The following is a 20,372-nucleotide window of genomic DNA, read 5'->3' on the forward strand; positions in this document are numbered from 1 at the left end:
CATTTACCACAGTTGCTTTGGATCTTTAAATTTAGTGTTAGGTAACAACAGCAGAAGCCTGCAACACCCAACCACTGTGGCACTCATTTCCTGCTGCGTGCAACACCCAAGGGTGAGCCAGAAGCCAGATCAGAGGTGGGGTCGGCACTATTTTCTCCATGAAGCCTTAGGATCCAACCCTTGTTGAGAAGCGAGTTGGGATTTACTTACTGCCGCGACCCTGCGAGCAGCGTGCGCGCAGCACCGGCCGCGCAGTCYGTGCGTCGACGTCGCAGGAGCTGGCGCTTGTGCACACCGAGGTGCTGCGCTGCACAGCTAGAAGCAGCCATCTCTCAGGGAAGAAAAAAARRAAAAAAAAAGAGCCTATGGAAAAATACCTGATGCCAGAACGAGTGGGACTGAAAGGGTAAGCAAGATGACCCTTGCTTAGTCCGTGGTGCTTGCCCTTTGCTGCTGTTCCTCTCCMCAGCTTGAGGCCTGCCCCCCACCTAGCTTTAGTAGTACAGTCGTGGGGGTGGGGGCGGAGGGGAGGAAGCTTTTAAAGGCAGCCTCTAGGCAMTGCAAGAACATAAAACAGCACCAATCAGCCTCTTCAGCTCTCACTTACCAAAAAAATATATATTTTTTTTCTTTTTAAATCTTCCTAGCGAAAATGGCATGGGTAGCTCTTTTGTTACCCACACTATTGAATGAGCTTTTTTGGAGCTGCGGAGCTATAGGCTTTATTTCAAGGTGAAGCCTGCACTAATAACAAGGTACAGTAAGCAGAGGCAGCAAAGCTGAAGACCTTTGTAACATCCTTTGTTAAACTAAACAGAWTACAGTAGAAGTAGACTACACCAAAAATCTACTTAGAACTGTTTTTCTGGCTAAAKGACCAGCTCAATTTTGAGTTACCAAAGATCCAACGCAAGATACACAATGAGTAAGATTAGCCAAAGTTTTTTTTGTTTGTTTGTTTGTTTTTTTTTAACCCACTTGTCTAAACTAGTGATCTCTTACAAGACTTCTTTTTTTCGGAGGGGAAAGGGGTTTTGTAATGAATGAGAAAAGATTTGTTTTATAGTTGCATAGGCTAATATGCAGTAAAAGGTCTTATTCTGTCTTCCTCCCTATTCAAAATTATTGCAGCTRTATCCATGCTGACATTTATAGGGATACTAGAAAGGGAAGCATCAACACAGATTCATCATCAAGTACTTCCTTCTACAAGCTTTATTATTTTGATTGATTATCAATAAAATGAAGCTGGACATTATCATCATTAAAGGACTTTTTTTTTAAATGTAATTGTTTTTAAGAGACAATATTTTGCTGTGGATATAGCCTCTGAAACACTGATCATGATGATGAACTCTACTTTCATAAAGTCATCACATTTTGACTGTGTTGTACTCAATAAACTAGAGGAGAATTTCAAATATACTTACCTCCTAACTAAGTTTGAAATTACATTATTAAGTTATTAAATATTATATACTATGATTTCAATATTTTTGACATTATTATTGAAAGTAAGAGTATAATAGCTGTAAGATCATTGAGATTTTCTGTGAACATCCATCTATACAACATGTAGTTAATTAAATTCAAGATCTAAAAATATTTTAAGTTTCAAGAACATCTCTACAAAGTGGAAAAACATCTGAAAATAYTCCCTGTGTATTCAAATCAACATTACATCATTTATTTCTCACTCTATGTTTAAAATCACCTACACTTCTGATAGTGCTCTGCACTTCCTGTATATTTCTGAAGACATGATTGAATATGCAACCATCTCTAACTGTAGTTTTAAAAAACAAGTAAAATTTTTCAGTCAAAAGAATCAAGCATTTTAAATCCACCTTCCAAAAATGACAAAGATTGAATTTAAAATCAGTATTTCACATAAAAAGGAGTAAACTACTAGCAAAAAAAAAAAAGGTAAGAAATGCTACTTTTATCAAAACATTTTAGCTCTGCCCTTCTGAAGTCTTTACAATAAATAAATACAGCTGCAATCTATAAGATTGCCACCTTAGTAAGTACTGTACATAGCAGAGGACAGTTACCCAATAACCAGAAAATTTGCTACAAAAATATATTGTTTTTTGTAACATCTGCAGGTAAACAGCAAAAAAATGCTATTAAAAATGCAGAAAAAAAAATAGTAGTCTACCATACTAACTGTAATGTTATAATAAAGTGCTGTTTGGTTTTATTTTTTGCTTGTTAAAATTTCTCATATTTAGAGTTTTAGCTTACTACCTCAGTCTTTAAGCTTATTTTTTTTAAAAAGCCAAATCACCCTGCTGGGAAGGACCATTGCTAATCTGCTCTGGACTAAACAACTAACTTGATGGTAAATCAAGAGAATAAAATGCTCCAAAAACACCAAAAATGAGCCATTTAAAGACCATTTGGTTGTCAAACTTGTCCTACCTAGCATCTGCTCAAAATCTAAAAATTGCAGCCATAAGAATACCAAGACAGCCCCCAGGTTGCATACTTGCATCAAAAATTCATCTCTTTTTCATCATTCATTTCAGAACCCCTTCCGCAACTCATGTATTTTTCTCATTAATCATCACTAGTKAATTAAAAGAACCAATGTTTAAATGGAAAGCTGTTTTTCTAGGCAAATATTGGTGCAATTTTTTTTTGGAAAGAGCAGACAAAGTACCATATTGACAGTGTACAAACTGGTTTTACRATTCTTCTGATTTCCCTATGAGCTGAGATTCTTCCTTAGCCAGTATTTTTCCAAGGACTGCATCGTAGTAAGGGCTGAAGACCATTTTGTTGTAGTTGACAAGACGAACGTACTTGACAGCGATCTCTTCCAGCTCTCGCTGAATAGGGCCTAATCCTCCAGGAAGAGCAGGTAACGATCTCCGGTGACTAGAGGCAAGATAACTGTCCAGGAACTTTTGAATTCGAGAATCTGGAAAAATGGGATCAAGAGTTTTGTTTTTTGTTTTTTTTTTGTTTTTTTTTTTAAAGAGACAGTCAGTCAGAAAGATCATAATCTCACATTCAGGAAAGCCGAACACAGAGAACAAGTATTTAAAACATTAAATGAGAAGCGCGGGCACGACTCACCACCAACAGTTTGCGAACAGAGAAGAGCGGGCACCTGAGAACAGACCGTGTTTTGCCGCAGCGTACCTATTAGCTTGCATATGGCGTTATCAGGATTGGCCGCTGCTTGGATTTGTCCTTTAAGCACAGTCTCTCTCTCGGGCGTGAATGGTGTAAAGCCGTGCTGGGAAAGGCAGCTATTGACTTCAGCACACACCTTTTCACTGATGGTAGCCAGAGATTCCCTTAGGTTAAAGGAGCTACAGAAAGTGGAGTGGAGCATTACTTAGGGATTTGAGTTATCTGCTTTTCTTCCACCTTTAAAAACAAACTCTCCAGTCAGAGTTGCCTTGGTTGTCAAGTGTAATGGAAGAAGAGTAATCCAGATAAAGCAAGAATTCTAAAGAACACAGTGTATTTTCTATATATGAAAAATAACATTAAGACATAAAACAAAGAGGTAGGATAGCATTAAAGATTTCCAGCCTGAACAATCCATCCAAATAAGAGTTGACCTTCTGTCTATATAGACAGTTCAAAATAATGCAGAAAACAGTTGTCAAGCCACAGTGCATTCAGGAATCGTTCCAAATTCACACGCACCTTACTGTACCGCACTCAGACAACGCACGGGAGACTGGCCCGACCCGCGCGCACAATCGTGTGCTTGCACTCACAAGGCTCCGGCTTCATATGCCAACCGGGCGTCATAAGGAACAAATACTTTGAAAAAAGGAGCACCCACACTTTGGAAAAGAACAAAGCCCAAACCAACAGTTCTCTATGAGTAAGCTGGACAAAAAGTGCCAGCATGAATTAATAAAAAGCCCTTATCACTTCCTCTACGTACCCTACAGTCTACAGCCAAAGAGAAGCTTAAACTGATTATCTACTATGGTCAAACTCAAATTACACCTGCCTCTGTGTGACTAGGATTATTCAATACTCACGGAAGATGCAGTCCGGCCAACAGCACCTTGATAATGTTTTTGATTTTCTCAGCAAATCCAGCTATACCAGCAAGTGCTGAGCCTGCTGCACTGAACGTGACCAGGAGGACAGTCCCAGTCAACAGGAGTTGTTCCAGCTCCAGCTGTATTTCCTGAAAACGGAGCTGGTCCATTAACACAGTCTGCAAAGAAATGAGAAAGGCAGCAGAGGACAAATTCAGAACGCTGGGCTGTGAAGCGCCCCTGCGATGCCAGATAACATAATATAGGTAATTCTGAAAACTTAGTTCTTTCATAGCATTGAAAAACTAGAGAAAAGAAACAACAGCCATACCAAAACCCACATGCTAGGCTGAGAAGAAAACTCAGTACACAATGTCCTGAAATAGCATGTCTAGAAGCCAGGAAAAACGCATCCTCCCTCKGTCTTCTGCAGAAGACTTACCATGTCACTCTTAAACCTTAGTTTCCAGGGTCCTGTAACCCAAAGCTTGCGTTAACTGTGTTCTAAGCACTTTTTAACTGAAACATAAACCTCCACCCATCACTAACAGGCTGCCCAAAGAGCTTGTGGACTCTCCATCCTTGGAGATATTCAAAACCTGACCGGACACAGCCCTGAGCTGTCCCCCGAGTCCCTTCCAATCTGAATTATTCTATGATGCAATCTTACAGGTAAAAGCTAGATTACAGCTACCACTTCTTCACTCCAAAATATTTCAGGAGGTTGAAAATACATACATGCTAATATATAATATACAATATTACACTGTAGATATAATGTAATATTCTGCTTTATGACATAAAACACACAGGCGTGCTTGATCAAATTAGTCTAATTTGACATGCTGACTCAGTGACCAGAACCAGATACTTCTGAGAAAGGCACAAGAATTCACTGAGGGACCATCACAGGGGTACCACGTAYGGGACTTCCCGGGGGAAAAAAACAAACAAATTCACTCCTGCTGGAATAGCAGCAGTTCAAAATGAAGGTGGCTTTGCAGGACGGTACTGATAAATTTGTATTATCTTACTGTTAGGTGTTTTATTTTCTCACTTTCATGACCAATTTGTTAATACACAAATAAAATTCAACAGTAAGAAAACCTTTAAAAGATGGCTTGTATTTCCACCCTTCAGTTACTGAGCTTATACTGCAAGTCAGTTTTAATCCCCTCTCAAGCCTGAAAATGCCAATTTTTCTTTTAAGAACCACTATTGGGGTTAAGCTATGGCAAAGAGATCAACAAAAGACAGATTCACTGTAATTCCTGTTGAACAATCTCAAACACACTTGAAGGAACACAGAGGCAGTAAATACTTCTGCTTTATGGTTTCTATAAGCGTGTTCCAAAGAGTTCTTCCTAAATGCACAAAAAGCTGTTTATTTTGCCCAGCCTGAGTTCCTGGCTTTTCTTCTTCACAACTATGAGTTAAGGACATCAAATTCACGGGGAAAGGCAGCTTTCACAGTATAATCTACCTTTATTTTCTCTCCAACAATCTGAAATGTGCAAGTTTGCCCCAGTTCAGAGGATTGTTGGAAAGATTTTGAACCAAAGATTTAACCTCCCAAGCACAAAAAGAAACGGCCGTGCGATGATAAAGAGGCAGAGACCCGTTATCCGATCCCAATTCCCGAACTGCGCTACCTGTGCCGGAACAACGCCGCGAGGAACCGCTACCGAAGCCTCCGCTCACTCACCGGAGCAGCTGCCCACCACCCAGAGCCCCCCGCCACACATCTTCCTTTTGCACAGCCACTCCGTCCCACGCACGCTCGCCCAGGACGCGAACCCGGTGAAAAGGCCGCTCCTCCTCCGCGGAGGGCGCGAGGGAAGCGGGCGGCCCCCTCCCCAGACACCCCCTCCCCAGGCGCCTTCCGCCACTACGCGAGCGACGGGAGAGGAGACGGGCACAGGGAAGAGCAACCGCCCGCTCAACAGGTCAGCATCAGGCACGCAACTGAACAGCTGGCTCCTCTCCTTTTCCACCAAGTCTCAGGGCTGAAGAAGGGCTTACCCTATTAAGAGGGCTGTGAGCAGTCTCAGCCAAGAGATAACGCATTTAGTACTGCATTTGTGGCAAGGCTACAAATCCAAACAGTTTCCATCACAGCTCAGAAACATAAAAGCTGTAAAACATAGAAATCAATTTCTCTGTTAAATACCTACTTCTGGAAAAGGCCTGTTCACATGATCCCACTTGAGGAGCTTTAAATACGCCCGGTTTTGTACAGCCGTGGGGCACAACGCAGCAGCTCCACCAGCAGCACCGTCATCATCATCACCGCAGGGGGGAAGCAGCTTCTTACATCTCAACTTTCCAAGATCATCTGCTGCTTCTTGCAACCAGTCTGTGACAAGGTCTAAAGAATCTGGGGAGGGGGAAGCCTTGGTAAGAAAATTTGTTTTCAAAGCTTGGTTTTTTTCCGCTGTTAATTCCCAAATAATCCCATTAAGTCGCTATTCCTAACACCCATGATATAAGTTACTGATATGTATTTTATTTACAGCATCAATCAGAACATCTAAAACAAAATCAAAACCACGCAGATACAAGAAATCAGAGGCAAGATGATGCCTGCTAATTACGATAAAAAAGCCTAGTGTGAAGACCTACAGCTCTAAAGCATTTTGTGTTGATTTATTATGCCATACACTCTATCCAAATGAAACAAAACTCCACCGTATTAAGTGCTGAAATGTTGTATCAGTATATTTTTTCAAACCATAGTTTTGGGGCACAAGCTGTCATTTACCACATGAATTATAGAACATAAAACAAAATCTAATTTCTTTTTGTGATACACAAGCAGAGATGGACAGTTTGCTGAGATGTCARAGGGAAAGAAATTAAGAAGAACAAAATCATACTTGGTTGTTTCTCAAGAAACTCCTGAAACTTCTTTCTTTCATATTCAGCAGACTGCTGCATTAATTTTGGCCTAATACTACTGACAGCGAAGTTTGCCATATCCATTTTCATTAGGTCTAACACAGAGAAAATTGCTCTAAACAAACAAACAGAGAGAGTTATTCAGGGCTACAGAGGTTGCAGAGGTGCTATTTACAAGATTTATTCGGGTGTCCAAGGGAAGAGCAAGAGCACGCATGCAAAACGTTAGGGTGCCCRACAGCTTCAGAGTGCGAGTCAGAGAGCAGCAGCGAGCAAACATGCACACGCACCCGCACACGCACGCAGGCACCTCTCCCGAGCAGGGAATAAAACTCGCTCTCCGCAAGAACGCCTCCAGCACTGCCAGCTCCGCAGAACGCGTCGYCCAGGATGTGCAGTATCGCAGGCTGAATACCCCCACAGACCACCTGCGTTTCAAAGCCAGGGGCATTCTGCCTCTGCTGGCAGCCCACACAGTCAGCCTCAGTGGAAATCAAAGAATCAGACCCCGGGGGSGGAAAGGCAACCAAATCCCTCCTGGCAATGTTTCTGTCAGGTCAACCCTTACTCTTGGAAGCTTATCAAATTAGAAAATGTTTTTGCATAAAAAGATAAAACAGCAAGGATAATAGGATTTCCTCTAACTACTGAGAGCTTGAGCTGTTTATTCAGAAAGGTGGTGACAAAGCAGAAACCTCCACTATGCTCCCAGATCCAATATGTTTGCTCCTTTTTTTTGGAAAGAAAGGAGTGGCTGAGGAACAACAATAGCTTTTTGCTATGCTCCTGATTGTGTCCAAATTTAAAACCAACAGTGGAAAGTATTAAAAAAAAACAGAAAGCAGCAGAAAAAGCAAACTAACCATTCATCTGCAACATTTCAGAAAAGGCCCTTCAGTGACGTACAGGAGCCAGTCAAATAYCCATCCGAACCAGGAGGGCCCTCGACTTCCGGAGCATCTCCCCCCTTCGCACCCACAACTGCGCTCCCTTCACTCCCTTTTTCCAGGAGGATCAGCAAGTCACCCTGCTGCAGAACCTCCCCCAGCCCACACGTTCACACACACCTATGTACAGCACTCTCAACACAACTAATAAATATCATTTCAGTACCTGAACAGAGGAACTACTTCATGAATATCTTTCAGTTTCTTAATTTCTTCATCTCGAGCTGGAGCACAGAGGGTCCCCATCATCCCAATAACAAATTCKACCAACTTAGAAATGTCCAGGGCCCCATTCTCGGCCTCCTGTTTTATCAAATCCAGATCAAGAACTTCTGTAATCTGGTTTCTTAGTCTAGCATGACCAGGCAACAAGAAAGACAAGAGAGTCTGAAATGGAAAGTTTTAATAGTGCATTAGTTCTACGCATCYAACACTACTGGACCAAGGCAGTTATTGAATCATTTTTTACTTACATTAATAGCCATTTACAAGTGGAATCTCAATTTTATTAACAAAGCCATAGAATCATTTACCAACTCCAAATTCAACAGTTTCACCCCATTGTGAATGACACTGAAGATACCCAYGTGGTAAAAGCTCTGCAGCACACATCATCTTTACAACTACTGCACCTTGCTTTGTCAATCCACGCTGGCACATCTCGGTGCTTCCATAACTAATACCACTGTCATATTATGAAACCAGTATTAGTTACTTCTATTAATCTTAAATAATCTGGATTAAAAAAAAAATCAAGTCTTTCCTCTGGGAGTATACAGTTTACGTAARTTCACAGAAAATATGGTAGCAATGAAAAGGTCATGAGAATCCTTTATGAACAGCCACATTTCAAACACTTCTGGCTGTTCATATCAACACAATTACACAAATTCAATAATTCACTTTGACAYCACAGCCTCTTACCTCTTTAATTTCTCCCAACAGTTTAATTGCGTGGTCATAGGTTGGCGGATCTTCCTTTAGCTGGGCTTCCAGGCAATCCCAGAAAGCTTTGTGCACAATATCTCTTACTTTTTTTTCCAAGCTGTAGGCAAACACAGCCAATTAAGAAGGGCAACATTTGTCTCTGCAACCACCTTATGTACCTTATGTAGTGACTTGCAGCTCCTTAAGGAGAGTGTGTGCTATTAATATATAAGGATTAACAGAGAAGAAATCTACCATTTTAAGCTACTCTGGAGGGGAGAGGAAAGAAAAGAAAAGAAAAATGAGATGTAGGATTTGGAATGGCTTATATCCCAAAAATGGGCTACTCAAAAGCAAAGAAAGCTATGAATTAAATGCTTGAAAGCATCTGTCTAATGCTACCTCTGAAGTAGACCACTAGAAGAAAAAAAAAATGTAAAAATTATAGTTTGTCTTCAGAAGAACAATATTGATGTTTCTTTGCAAAACTTCACTAGAGTAATACAATTCTACCAAGTAAAACTCGTTAAGTAAACCTAAGCGAAATGAAGTAACTCCCCTGATACAAAAGCTTCTGTATTTCAACTCAAACGCTGAGTTTACACTGAGCTAAAGGCCCCATTCAGTTCATATAAACAATAAATGAGTTCCACTGACCCAGTAACCAATTTCTCATTCAAAATACTGAAAATTACTCCACGTCAGTAGGCACACTCCTGTTCACACCAGGTTCGAATTCAACGCTGAAGAAAAAAACTTAAAATGCTCACTCACACACGAAGAATGGCTGCACCAAATCCCACAGGCTCCCACAGTTCTTACTCCAGGTACCACTGAGGTTCAAGCATCTCCCAAAAGTACTTAACATGCCGTGGTTCCCTGAGAGCACTTGTCTTCAGTACCTTCAAGCTGCAGGGGACCCTAAGCTATACTTTCCACAAAAAGCTATTTAAGTGCATTAAGTATATAGCATGGGGAGAACGAGCTTTGCGTATCTCAGGTGTCCCTTCCAAACGCTCGCTTCAGAGCCAGCATTTGCGTAAGATGCAGAGCCAGCACCAGTCTCCGCATAAAGTGTGCACAACCTGGAAGTAAAGTAATAGAAAGGACTGGACACTACTGCTTCAGTCTGCCTAGCAGGTGAGGCAGACGCTGAGATGGTGACGAAGAGAGAGATCAACTCATTGCTCGAGATCTAAAACACATGAGTCCTGACGGACAACAGATGTCTGTCGTCACGTGCTTGCTCAATTAAATGCAGATTTGTCCTCACCATTTAAGGGGGACATGATTCTATCGCCTACCAACTCAGATGCTCAGGCATGGGAACAAATTATAACAAGGATCCTCACATGCACTATTCAACCCCTACCACAGGGCCAGTTGGGACTCGGTATCTTTAATAGCACATGCACGTTTTTTTGGATTATCATTGTCACATTAGCTAGYTAGCAGTCCACATCCCTTAATAATACCACCACTGCTATACGTTGGTGTCAGAACTAGAATTACTCCCTTTTCTGTCAGGGACAATTCAAGTTGCAGGCGATATCCTCTCAATACTAATGCTAACAGGAACCACAATCACCTTGTTTTGGCGGAGACAGGCATCAGGTCTTTCCTCTTGGTTTGACCCACCTCAATAGAGAGCAACCACTGCCAATCTTCTAACAGCCATCCATACCACATGCTCTGGGAGTACTCATGAAGTTAATGTTTCAGCATGATATGCAGCCATTTCCMAGAATCAGGCAAGAAATAGCTTAGGGAAGGAAGCAGACTGGTACCCCAGCATAGTTCCACTGCCTGCATTCAGCAGTGGTGTACCTTAAACAAACAGCTCTCAAAGGGTTGCCAGTTAGAGCTGAAATTAATACTAAAACAGCTTATGGCTTTAATGAAAAAAAAAAAGTATACCAAACAAAACTCATTTGCAGTTGCCCTGCTAATGTCCCTTAAGCTTCAGGAAGGAACCATAAAAATCCTCGARTTCATGTCCTGTTTCAAAAAAGAGAGATGAAATATGCTTTGAGCTGTACTTGGGCAAACAAACATCCATGGTTGATGTGTTCAAACCTGGGGCACAAACAAGAATGCTGAGACAGAGCCTGTTATTCAGGCACAGATGGTCTCTGGGGTCCTCTCTCTCAAAAGCAGAGTAGCTGTGACATCTACGGAAGACAATCTTCCTGGTTCCAACTTGGACCAAGCCTCCTTCCTGAAATATGCACTCACTTTCACAAATTAACCCAGGAAACACATTGTCAGCCACATCTGTATCTGTGTACGAAAGGAAAAGGAACAGCAGATGAAGCACTGTTGATGCAAAATCCTGTTATAGGACGGGGTCAGCTACGCTGGCCAACATCTAACTAGACATCAAGGCCTCTCCTGATTTCTCTCCCTCCTCTCCTACTCCAGAGTGAAATTACTCTAAGTAAGATAGAGAAGGAAAGCTTTCAAATTTAAACGGATCAAGGACTAACCTAATAAAATGTAGCAGTATCTTCCCAAAACAGGTAGTAGGCTCAATAAAAGCAGTTTCATCTTATTCCAAGAGGCAATGAAAGCTTAAGAGACGCTAAGAGTGCTACCTGCCCTGCAGCTAGAGTCAGGTTTCCAGAAGATCCCAGGCTCAGGCTCCTGGGACAAATGGGGAACTGGTAGGAATGGCCCCACAGCAGGAATCACACTCACACATACCCAAAGAATTACTCCAAGAAACTCAATCTTCACACGAATACACTTCTGGGGAAGTAGAACTGTATGCTTATCACCTCCTTATGCTCTGCCCTAGGCATCTCCTATTGCGCATGCCAGGTAGGATACTAGACAGACCTTTTATCTGATCCACTAGTCATTCTGCAGTTCCACAAATGAAAATTTTATTTAAGTATTTGCTAATAGTCTTACCTATGTTCTGGTAATTCAGCTGGTTTTATCTGGAAGTCTCCATTAACAATGATTTCATGTGCCAGTGCCATATTCGTTACTCCCTTAGCTGTTTCCATTAGCTCTTCCAGTGACACGAGCCGAGGAGGACTAGCTGTAACATAAATTAAACTGTCAGACAGTTATCAGTATATATCTGTGGAAAAGAGCCTTTCTAATACTTTCATACATTGAAGATTCTTCTCCTTTTCCTCCCCTCCTCTTCCAACAGTTGGCAGATTGGACAGGTTTGTAATACTACAGAAAGTAATGTTCTGGGCTCAGTATGTCAATCACTTCCAAGTTCCACCAAGCTCTTCATTTAAAAACAAACAGAAAAACCCACCACTTCTTCAGGGCTGCTTAACTGCATCTTTCTCCATATCATAGAGAGAGATCATTAAAAATTCCAACTTTTCACCATACTGTTTCCCCAGTTATCTGCAGATGTTGCATTTCAGTTTTATATTTTTCAAGGAAATGACTTTATAAAGCAGTCAACAATATAACATTAAACACACTAGCGGCTGATTATTCTCAGTACTTCCAGTGCAACTGGCACTGCTCCAAACTCTCTTTTTCCAGAGGCTATTGCTCAGGTGACAACGGACATCAAGACCTAGTCTCAGCACTGTTACCTAAGGCTTCTTCCTCTGGCAGGAACAGAAATAGTGGAGTTCAGGATCCTGTGTGGAGAAAGCAGGGCAACAAGTATGACTGCCCTACTTGCCCTGGACTTCAGGAGAGCAAACTCTGGCCTCTTTGGGACCTACTTGGAAGAATCCCATGGGTTGGGGCTCTAGAACAAAGGGAGGTCCAGGAGAGCTGGTTAATAMTCATGCATCACTTCCTCCAAGCTCAAGAGCGGCACATCTCTATAAGTAAAAAGTCAAGCAAAGGGGGCAGGAGACCTGCATGGATGAATAAGAAGCTCCTGGCAAAACTCAAGCAGAAGAAAGTCCACAGAATGTGGAAAAAGGGAGAGGCCACTTGGGAGGAATATAGGAATGTTGTTGGAGTAGGCAGGGATGTGACGAGGAAGGCAAAGGCCCATTTGGAATTCAGTCTGGCAAGGGATGTCAAGGACAACCAGAAGGGCTGCTTCACATACACTAGCAAAAGGAAGACTAGCGAGAACGTGGGCCTGGTGCTGAATGGGGTGGGTGCCCTAGTGAGGAAGGATACAGAGAAGGCAGAGTTACTGAATGCCCTCTTTGCTTCAGTCTTTACTGCTAAGGCCAGCCCTCAGGAATCCCAGACCTTGCAGACAAGACAGAAAGTCTGGAGAAATGAAGACTTTCCCTTGGCTGAGGAGGATTGGCTTAGAGATCATTTAGGCAAACTTGACACCCACAAATCCATGAGTCCAGATGGGATGCATCCACGAGTGCTGAGAGAGCTGGTGGATTATTTTTTTGRTAGGTTGCTCTCCATCATCTGTGAAAGGTCATGGAGAACACAAGAGGTGCCTGAGGACSAGAAGAAAGCCAGTGTCACTCCAGTCTTCAAAAAAGGCAAGAAGGAGGATCTAGGAAACCACAGGCCAGTCAACCTCACATCTAACCCTGGAAAGGGGATGGAACAGCTCATTCTGGATGTGATCTCTAAGCATATAGAGGAAAAGGTGGTGATCAGGAGTAGTCAGCATGGATTCACCAAGAGGAAATCATACTTAACCAAGCTGATAGCCTTCTATGATGGAATGACTGGCTGGATAGATGAGGGAAGAGCAGTGGATGTTGTGTACCTTCACTTCAGCAAGACTTTCAACACTGTCTCCCATAACATYCTCACAAGCAAGCTCAGGAAGTGTGGGTTAGAGGAGTGCACAGTGAGGTGGAYTGAGAACTGGCTGAAAGGCAGAGCTCAGAGGCTTGTCATCAGAGCTGCAGAGTCTAGTTGGAAGCCTGCAGCTAGTAGTGTGCCCCAGGGGTCAGTAGTGGGTGCAGTGTTGTTCAACCTACTTATCAATGACCTGGAGGAGGGGACAGAGCGACCTCTCAGTAAGTTTGCTGATGATACCAAGCTGGGAGGAGTGGCTGATACACCAGAGGGCTGTGCTGCCATTCAGAGACACCCGCCAGGCTGAATTGTTGGATGGAGAGGAACCATGTGAAGTTCAAAGACAAGTGCAGGTCCTGCCCCTAGGGAGAAATAACCCCAGGCACCAGTACAGGCTGGGGGCTGACCTGCTGGAGAGCAGCTCTGCACAGAAGGACCTGAGAGTGCTGGTGGACAAGTCGGCCATGAGCCAGCAATGTGCCCTTGTGGCCAAGAAGGCCAATGGTCTCCTGGGGTGCATTAGGAAGAGTGTTGCCAGCAGGTCAAGGGAGGTGATCCTGCCTCTCTACTCAGCCCTGGGGAGGCCTCATCTCGAGTACTGTGTCCAATTCTGGGCTCCCAAGTACAAGAGAGGCATGGAGCTACTGGGGAGAGTCCAGCGTAGGGCTATGAAGATGATCAGAGGGCTGGAGCACCTGCCCTACGAGGAACRGCTGCAAGAGCTGGGCCTGTTTAGCCTGGAGAAGAGAAGACTGAGGGGGGATCTTATCAATGTCTACAAATACCTTAAGGGAGGGTGTCAAAATGGAGCTGGACTCTTTACAGTGATGCCAAGCAACAGGACAATAGGCAACAGGCACAAACTGAACCACAGGAAGTTCCGCCTGAATATGAGGAAAAACTTCTTTACTGTGAAGGTGACAGAGCACTGGACCAGGTTGCCCAGAGAGGCTGTGGAGTCTCCTTCTCTGGAGATATTCAAAACCCGCCTGAACATGATCCCGTGCAATGTGCTCTACGGGACCCTGCTTAAGCAGGGGTGTTGGACTAAGATGATCTCCAGAGGTCCCTTCCAACCTCAACCTTTCTATAACTCTGTGAAAAGGACAGGCAAGTAGCTTCAAAATGGACTCTATCATACAAGTGAATAGGAGGAAGCACAACACCTGAAAAAACAGGCCCGCTTCCATTAGGTAGAAGACAACGGTAGTGACTGACTGCAGAAATCTGAGAGGTAGAAAAGCACTGGTTGGGTCAGTGACAGTTTCAGAAAATTTAATTTGCTTCCTGGATGCCCTGGAAATTACTGGTCCTAATAGTTCCAGGTTACATAACATTTTCCACCTGGGAGGCTACTGACCTCGCTGTGGTGCATGAAGTTGCACTAAAAGCAAGAAGACGTACGGACAAAGAAAGTGCAGCTCGCACTGATTAGGGGAGCAATCTAGTCCCCACTGAAGCCAGCTGAAACTTGTTGCCACTGTTTCTTTACGCTAAAAATTCCCCCTCATTGCGCTAGGATCCACGCAAGCAGTACATGTGTTGGCCCTGAAATGCCATGCCAAAAACTAAGAGAAGCACCACAGCTCTTCCCCAGGCCAGCTATTCGGGAAAAAAAAGAAGAAACTGGATCACTAGTGTCCTCACGTGATGCAGACAAGAACGGCTAARGCCATCTCACAGCTCCTCCAGAAAACACATAGCTGAGCTGAAGGGAGGGCAAAGGYACACCAGAACTGCCGTACTGGCTTGCTGCTCTTTCTGCAGTTCATTCCTTTCAGCTGCAGTCCAGGCATAGCAGCAACGCATTAGTTTGCGAAACGAAACAAACCAACCAGGTATCTTCATATGCTGGGTCCACTAAGATAYGTTTTAGCCAAACTATTGCGACTGGCTCAGATGATAATCCATTTTGATTACACTTAGGTTAGCAACATAGAAAGGGCCCTTTAAAAGTAAAGGCCCATCACCTGCTATTTAAAGGTGTTCCAAGTATGTAATACATAAAACAAGATAATTTTTCATGAGTTCCTCATTCTTTTCCTGCAGCCCACTTTAACACTTATTTCCTTCTGCYTAGAGCTTAACCTTGCGCAGCGACTATGGGAGCACAGCAAGGACTGATATTCTGAGCAGAACTTGCAGCACAACGAAGTTCACAGCTGAATGAGAATACTCTTGTCCAATTGCCAAATGACTTCACTCTAGCAGCAGAGGCAGTAAAAGCTAAAAGACTCTTTCATAAACCAAAGAATGCTTTTAAATCATGTTACTTCGTTCGCATATTATTCCTGCCCCCTTCCAAGAAGGGAGGGCTTGAGACCAACAACTTCTCTGTGGTGCAGTGCAATACAAGGCTGTGCCACGCATTTTACTTTCACGTGTCCACAGCCTCTGTCCGTATGTACATTTGCTATCAGGCAATCAGCAACACTACAGTATAAATTCCATATAGAGCACCTCTGCATAGCCTACACATAACACTAAACCTCAGTGAATAATGAATGCTATTAAAAAATTAAAAAGAATGCAACAAACAAAGCATGTCATACACTGAGAATCTCTACAAAAAATGAAACTAGTTATCTGAGTAATTCTGTCTCCTTGAACTGAATTCTCAAAACCAGAAAAAATCTCCTTTGTTTTATCTATAGATTTGCCAGAAATAATCAATAGTCATCTCACATCCAGCTCCTCATGTTACAAGCAGGATGACAAAGAAAAACATGCTGTAGCAACAAACTCACAACATGAGAGTCTTCTGAACTGTTTGACACTAAAATTGGTGTTAGAATCRAAAATATTCCTACATAGCCCAGTCAAAGCTTATTAAATTTCAGATTTCAAATAAATCCACTGAGCAGAACAGCAAGAGGCACCATTAAAYTTTTGATCTGTATTTGGAGAGAGAAGGAGAACGTAAGAGGGAAGGAAGAAGACAGGACGTATTTTGTTGGTAATTTCCTACCCTGCAATAGAAAGAGAGGCTGCAACAGCCCAGAAAGTTCAGCTGATAAAGCAAACAGTAGCAACAATCCAGCTACAATATGCTAGAGTAGTGCTTTATCCTGTAAACACTCTCACAAAGTAGCTAAGATACATATKGCTCAAGACAACACAGTTATTGTGAAAAATGAAGTACTGAAATAAAGAGGGAAAAAATGTAACAGGGAACAGTTTGCAATATCTTTGTATTACAAACAGCTGCAAAGCAAAGCAAATAATGAGGGTTCATACAGTATTTAGCTGTATGACACAGTGAAACATACACAAAATGCTGTAAAACCTCATGATTGTTTCCACTGGAAAAAATACATATTTTTTTTTTTTTAAAGAAAAAAGCAATTTTGCTTACACTTCGGAGTATCATCTCTGTGTGAACCTGGAGCACTCTCTCCTGTTCTTTTTCTGATTGACTGATCCACATYGTCCACGCTCTCCTCTTGGTCATCTTCCGAAACACTCAACTTTTCTTCACTTGTATGTGGCTTGTCAGGATTCTGAGACATTTTCAGTTACTTCTTTTTAGGAAAAGAAAAAAAAATGAAAAGGGGAACAAATAAGCATTTTCTGACATGACTATGTGGGAAATCATCACGTGCAGTTCTCCTGATTAAAAAAAAAATAAGAATAAAAGAAAACTTAAGAAGAATTACATGATGTCATTCCCGTGATGGGACCTGGACACAGTGACTTCACTTCCCATCTTAGGCAAAGAAAGGATGCTTTCAATACAGCTACCACTTACTTAATCTTTACTCCTAGTAAGTTTTCAAAAATCTGAAACTGTTCCTTTACCATAATACACACAGATAAGAAAAAAAGGCATTTAAAGCTTCCTTCTTAGCATTGCTTATGAAGGAGCAGTAAAAAACAYGTTTTAAAAAGTATTGTGGACACGATTTATAAAAAGATTATGCCAAATGAGACATTCCCACACTACATAGTGATAAGAAAGCATTCTGAACATGTTGTACTTCTGACCTGTTTTAACTGATCAGAACTTAAATCCAGGCCACCCAAATAAATCAAGAAGCAGGAAAAAGGCTAGAAATTAATTAACATACAATCTTACTCCCATAACTTCCTTCCATGCAAGAGTCACAATTTATGCATAAAAATGTCAGTATGTTTTGTTAAAAAACACAGTGACAGTAATGAACCTGTATAGTATTTAAAATATTTGTAAACTAAGTGGTAGATTTTAAGTAATTTTTATATTATRTCATAAATACATGTAGTTTACCCACTGATACACTGAAAAATGGCCACTGGAAARGCACATCTCACTGTTCATTATCTTCTCCTATTTCATGTTCAGCTTTTTCTTTGAGGAACATAATTTGCACACTTTACCATTGAAAGCTCTCTACCAAACAAAAAGCTACTGCTTAAACATCAGTTCTAGGAAACTCCATTAAAAAGTACACGGTATCTCTAAATCAATCRAAAAACCAGAACTAAGTAGTTCTGCAAAGAAGGAAGTCGGGAACAGTCTGTCTTTCAAAAGCAAAAACCTTCCTCTTTCACCTACTATCCCAGGATCACTGCTTTCAAAACTTGAAAGAAACAAGTTCTTCGCAGGAAAACAACCTGCAGAAGCAGCTCACAGCTACTGAGAGACATATTCTTACAGAGTTAAGGACCAAACTGGAAAGGATGCAGCCCAAACAAGCAACAGTGCAGAAATACAGAACACAGCACAGAGACTTTTTTACGCAGTCTCTGTAAGGACTTATTCTGCTCCATCAATATTTAAACTGAGTGCTGCCAATGTCGTAATACAAGCAGCCAGGAGACTCAGTGGATACAAGAAATTACTATTCTGCTCTCCCGCAGTGACTCAGGATCATCATCCTGCTAGACGCACGTACGAACGCAACACTACRCTGCGCTTACCCAAAGCCTTGTGTTATTTCTACCGTAGACAAGAAAACAAAGCACAGAGAGCCCAGCACATACGCCCAGAGGAAAGCTAAGCCATGCCCCAGCTCACCCTGGAAGCAACGCGAAGGCAGCGTCCAGCTGGGCGTAGCACAGAGCACCCAAGCCAGCAGGCAGCTGGGGCAGGAGGGACACCGRGGACGAGCTCCGCGGGGGAGGGCGCGCGGCTCTGCCTGGCGGAGMGGGACAGCCGCTCGCCGCGGCTGCGGACACTCTAGCAGCAAGAGGACGAGGAGAGCTGATAACAAAGAAGCAGTTAGAAGACGAGAATATAGCAAGTGCAAGACAGGTTAAACAGAGTGGGAAAACGCRTCATTTACTTTGGCTAAAACAAAAGCATTATCATAAAGGTTTTCCACATTCATTCAGCCAGATTAGATTGTTGATCATCCTATACGTTCTCTTCCTCAAAGCATCTTCCTGAAAATGAGAATCAGAAGAACAAAGATAAATCAACTAAGACCCATCTTTAATGCATACAATACTTCTCAGTAACGTGTGATATGCCTTACACTCTCTCAATGCATTTTAACCTCACAAGCCCTAAAAAAAGTACAGAAATATTACACATTACCTGTATATAGCAGGGAAACTAGGGTGGTAACTTAGACAGGTTGCTCAAGGACCCGCAGAACAGAAATGGAGGGGCCAGAAGAAAATCAGTCTCACGATTATTATACTTCAGCTTTTCCCCCTAGACTATCATTCCTACCACAGAGACTACACTCTGCCGTATCACCTTCCATAAAACRGCAGATCAAGAGCTACAGTCTCAAAAACAACTCAATTTAAATATCGTTAAGAATTTTCACATTTCAGCTGCGAAGTCGGAAGAACCCCTGAGCCATTCAACCACAGGACCTTCCAGCAGATGAGGTAAAGAGGCACACTTGTTGATTTAGTTTGCAATAGTCTACTCTCTTCTCCTGGTTTGCTGCAATTGTTTGTCAGAACAGGTCTAGAACAAACCCTCTTTCTACTGGATAAATAAGCTTGACAATACCTCTTTCAAAAATGCAGTCATCATCTTTCACTCCACAGAAGTAATTCTCACTGTTGACAGAATAGTCTACTTCTTAGTACTGTCCTTCGATATTTTTTTAATAAAAGCAGAAGTGCAAAAGAAAATAAAACAAAAAAAAATTAATAAAACATTTTTATGCTGGTTTTTTTTTCCTTTTTCATTAAAAGTCCTGAAATCCAAACCAGCATCTAATTAACTCCACCATGCTTCTATGAAGTACATACAGAACTGGTCCRAATACAAAGCCACCCAAAACCTAAGGAGGCTCCAGTTCACAAGATAAGACTCTACCGTGCCTGCAACAGAAGTAAGCTGCCATCACCCAGTGCAGCTCAGCTCCACGATCCAGCTCCCGCTAACTTCCAGTGYGGCCCCACTGCTCTATACATGAGGCAAAACAAAACCAACGCCCTGAAGCCCACTTTCCTCGGAGCTTTTCTCCAGCACTGCCCTCCCTCCCCTTCCCCAATCTCATCTGCCATGTCACAGGCTCCTGACCCATCAAGAGGCAACCCAGAGGCTGCCCCTCTCGCCTGCTCCCGCGGGGGAAGGGAAGCCGCCGGATTTTCACGGCCGTCCTGCCCGCGGCGGCTCGGGGCGAGGTCCGCGAAGCCCGCTCCGCCAGCCGGGGCTACCAAAGGGGGGCACGCGAGGCACCGCCACGCAGGTAAGTCAGGGCCGCGTAGCCGTAACGCGGCTCCACCAAACCCTAATCCCCCCCTCCCCGACACCGGGCATCAATTTTACTGCAATACGTGCACAACGATCCACAGGCCAAGTACAACGCTTTCAGACGGGCACGCAGAAGCGCTCACTCGGCTGCTAGAGGAAGGAGGGGACGGGAAGAGGCTCCGCTCCGCAGCAGCGCTGCGGGCGGCCCGGCGCCCCCAGCAGCCCCTCGCG

At 42.9% G+C, this 20,372-nt stretch overlaps 1 protein-coding gene across 9 annotated transcripts in view; it reads right to left on the reverse strand.

Moving 5' to 3' along the window:
* Nucleotides 1–956: 956 nt before the first annotated feature.
* TCP11L1 (t-complex 11 like 1) overlaps nt 957–20,372 on the reverse strand; it is a 19,748-nt gene continuing 332 nt past the window's right edge. Inside the window, exons 1-11 of one of the 9 annotated variants that reach the window (XM_085300854.1) lie at nt 19,449–19,561; nt 18,498–18,683; nt 16,857–17,022; nt 11,702–11,834; nt 8,786–8,906; nt 8,028–8,248; nt 6,893–7,029; nt 6,191–6,393; nt 4,014–4,195; nt 3,151–3,323; nt 957–2,926 (exon numbers count right to left, since the gene is read on the reverse strand). In XM_085300854.1, coding sequence (XP_085156980.1) covers nt 2,691–2,926; nt 3,151–3,323; nt 4,014–4,195; nt 6,191–6,393; nt 6,893–7,029; nt 8,028–8,248; nt 8,786–8,906; nt 11,702–11,834; nt 16,857–17,010 — 1,560 coding nt within the window. In that variant the 5' untranslated portion in view covers nt 17,011–17,022; nt 18,498–18,683; nt 19,449–19,561 and the 3' untranslated portion in view covers nt 957–2,690. Of the gene's footprint in view, nt 2,927–3,150; nt 3,324–4,013; nt 4,196–6,190; nt 6,394–6,892; nt 7,030–8,027; nt 8,249–8,785; nt 8,907–10,376; nt 11,215–11,701; nt 11,835–16,856; nt 17,023–18,497; nt 19,029–19,448; nt 19,562–20,372 lie in introns of those variants that run through there. The other 8 variants (XM_085300855.1, XM_085300856.1, XM_085300860.1 and 5 more) reach the window with 8 other exon arrangements.

Source organism: Rhea americana, unplaced genomic scaffold, assembly GCF_003343005.1.
Source record: "Rhea americana isolate MKP2758 unplaced genomic scaffold, rheAme1 scaffold_17, whole genome shotgun sequence".
NCBI lineage: Eukaryota > Metazoa > Chordata > Aves > Rheiformes > Rheidae > Rhea > Rhea americana.